The 2,352-nt window shown below is 40.5% G+C and overlaps 1 protein-coding gene across 1 annotated transcript; it reads left to right on the forward strand.

The window, feature by feature from the left end:
• Positions 1-237: 237 nt before the first annotated feature.
• Positions 238-1,170, forward strand: LOC308632911 (olfactory receptor 8B3-like; the record flags this gene model as incomplete). Its single annotated transcript, XM_081265321.1, has 1 exon — positions 238-1,170. One exon carries the CDS (start codon positions 238-240, stop codon positions 1,168-1,170), a length of 933 nt encoding a protein of 310 aa, XP_081121447.1.
• Between the last annotated feature and the right edge of the window lie 1,182 nt (positions 1,171-2,352).

A 2,352-nucleotide genomic window follows, 5' to 3' on the forward strand; every position in this document is an offset into this window, starting at 1 on the left:
TGGAGCTGAGCCTTATTCCCTCAGAAACTACCTTCTCTGTGTGTTTTAAAGTATTCATTGTCATACATTTTCTGAAGATTATAAAATGGAGAAAACAGAGGCAGAGAGAAGGGTGAGCTTGAGTTCATCTCCCCATCTGGGTCTCAACCTCATTGTACTGGGGCTGGGTGGAGAGAGCTGGCTTCTCATTCTAATGTTACTATTTCTCCTTCTCTCACAGACCAGATCCAGGGAGGAATGGCCTCAGGCAATGGCTCCTCAGTGACCCAGTTTATCCTGCTGGGTTTAACACAGCAGCCAGAACTCCAGATGCCTCTCTTCCTCCTCTTCTTAGGAACCTACTTGGTCTCTGTGGTGGGGAACCTGGGCTTGATTGTTCTGATTGTTCTGAATCCTCACCTGCACACTCCCATGTACTACTTCCTCTTCAACCTTTCCTTCATTGATCTCTGCTACTCCTCCATCATAACCCCCCGAATGCTGATGATCTTTATAAATCAGAACATCATCTCTTATGCAGAATGCATGGCTCAACTCTTTTTCTTCTGCTTCTTTGTTATTGATGAGTGTTATATTTTGACATCAATGGCCTATGATCGATATGTGGCCATCTGTAAGCCTCTGCTTTACAAGGTCACCATGTCCCATCAGGTCTGCTTCATGCTGATGGTGGGTGTGTATGCCATGGGGTTTGTAGGTGCCATGGCCCAAACTGGATGCATGCTGAGACTCAGCTTCTGTGGTGGCAACATCATCAATCACTACATGTGTGACATACCTCCTCTCCTGAAGCTGTCCTGCACAAGCACCTCCATCAATGAGCTGGTGGTCTTCATTGTGGTGGGAGTCAATGTAATAGTACCTAGTCTTACCATCTTCATTTCTTACACCTTGATTCTGTCCAACATTTCTGGCATCCATTCCACAGAGGGTAGGTCCAAAGCATTCAGCACCTGCAGCTCTCATATTATTGCTGTTTCTCTTTTCTTTGGAGCAGCAGTATTCATGTACCTTACACCATCTCCTACTGGGTCTCTAGATCAAGATAAAGTCTCCACAGTTTTTTATACCATTGTGGGACCAATGATAAATCCTTTAATCTACAGTTTGAGGAACAAAGATGTCCATATTGCACTGAGAAAGACTTTGAAGAAAAGGGTGCTATCCTAAATAGAAGCTGTATTTGTTAAATATGTCAAATCTTATGTTAGGCAAATGATATTTAAAACTATGGAGTAAGCTGGGGGTGTAGCACAGAGATACAGTGCTTTCCAAGCAGGCATGAGGCCCAGGAATTGATCCCCAGCACTGAAAAACAGCCTCAGTTGCAGTTACAACCATCCAAGAAACTAAGGAAAGTATAGTAAGAAATCAAAATAAATGCAAGTGATTTAATATTACACAAAATTAAATTAATTGTAGAAATCATTTCAGAAGTGAAGACAATATATTCAGGAAGCTTAGTCTATCATCCTTTCAGAGAGTAGAGAGACCAGTTAATTCTGTCATTTTCCAGAAATTATTTATATGTACATATATATGTATATGTATGTAAATATATTTGTTGCAGAGCTGAGAATTGAACTCCCATTCTTTGTGCAAGCTGAATTCCAGTGAGCCCTACCCCTAGACCTAGAAATCATAAAATTTTAAGTACAAAAAGTTGGACAATAATAAGCCAGAAATGGAAAAATTGTCAAGCTTTTTAATTTAAGTCTTTTTGCTTTGTTGTCCAACAAACCTAGTCTGTTGTCCATGCTAGGCAAGAGGCTTTTCTGGTGAGCCATGCTCCCAGGACTGTTGTGAGATTTTTTGACAGGGACTTATCTAGAATTCCTGCATAGCTATGACATGGAGAATATGATTTTCACAGTCTTAGAGTCAGTAACTCTAAGATAGATAAAACTCTATCAAGTGTTCTAGGAGACTACGTTTTGGGAAATACATTTGTTTCTATAAAGGGGAGAAATACGGATCTCTGGCCAGTTCCCTTAAGCCTCAAGGGAATGTGGTATAGTGAGGCCAAAGATTTTCTTATGATCCTACTTCCTAAGGACAGGAAATGAAGGAGCCACTGAGAGCAGCCAGAAAAAAGGACCCTCCACTGGATTCACCCCTAAGACTTCAGGGCAGAAATGTGGGTAGGAGGACACACTATTATCTTCTTTCACAAGCAGTTTGCTGCTGCAAATGTTCACCAACTCCCAGTAGAGGAATTTTTGTTCTTTATTCAAGTAGATTTTATAATTTCAATTCATTAACAGGTCTTTCCCTTTAACATTTTCATTCTCATTTTGTCTCAGAGTTTTATATGGTACAGATGATGTAGTTTATTTAATTGGCAGGTATAAA

Source organism: Spermophilus citellus, assembly GCF_964194105.1.
Source record: "Spermophilus citellus genome assembly, chromosome: 2".
Classification (NCBI taxonomy): Eukaryota; Metazoa; Chordata; class Mammalia; order Rodentia; family Sciuridae; genus Spermophilus; species Spermophilus citellus.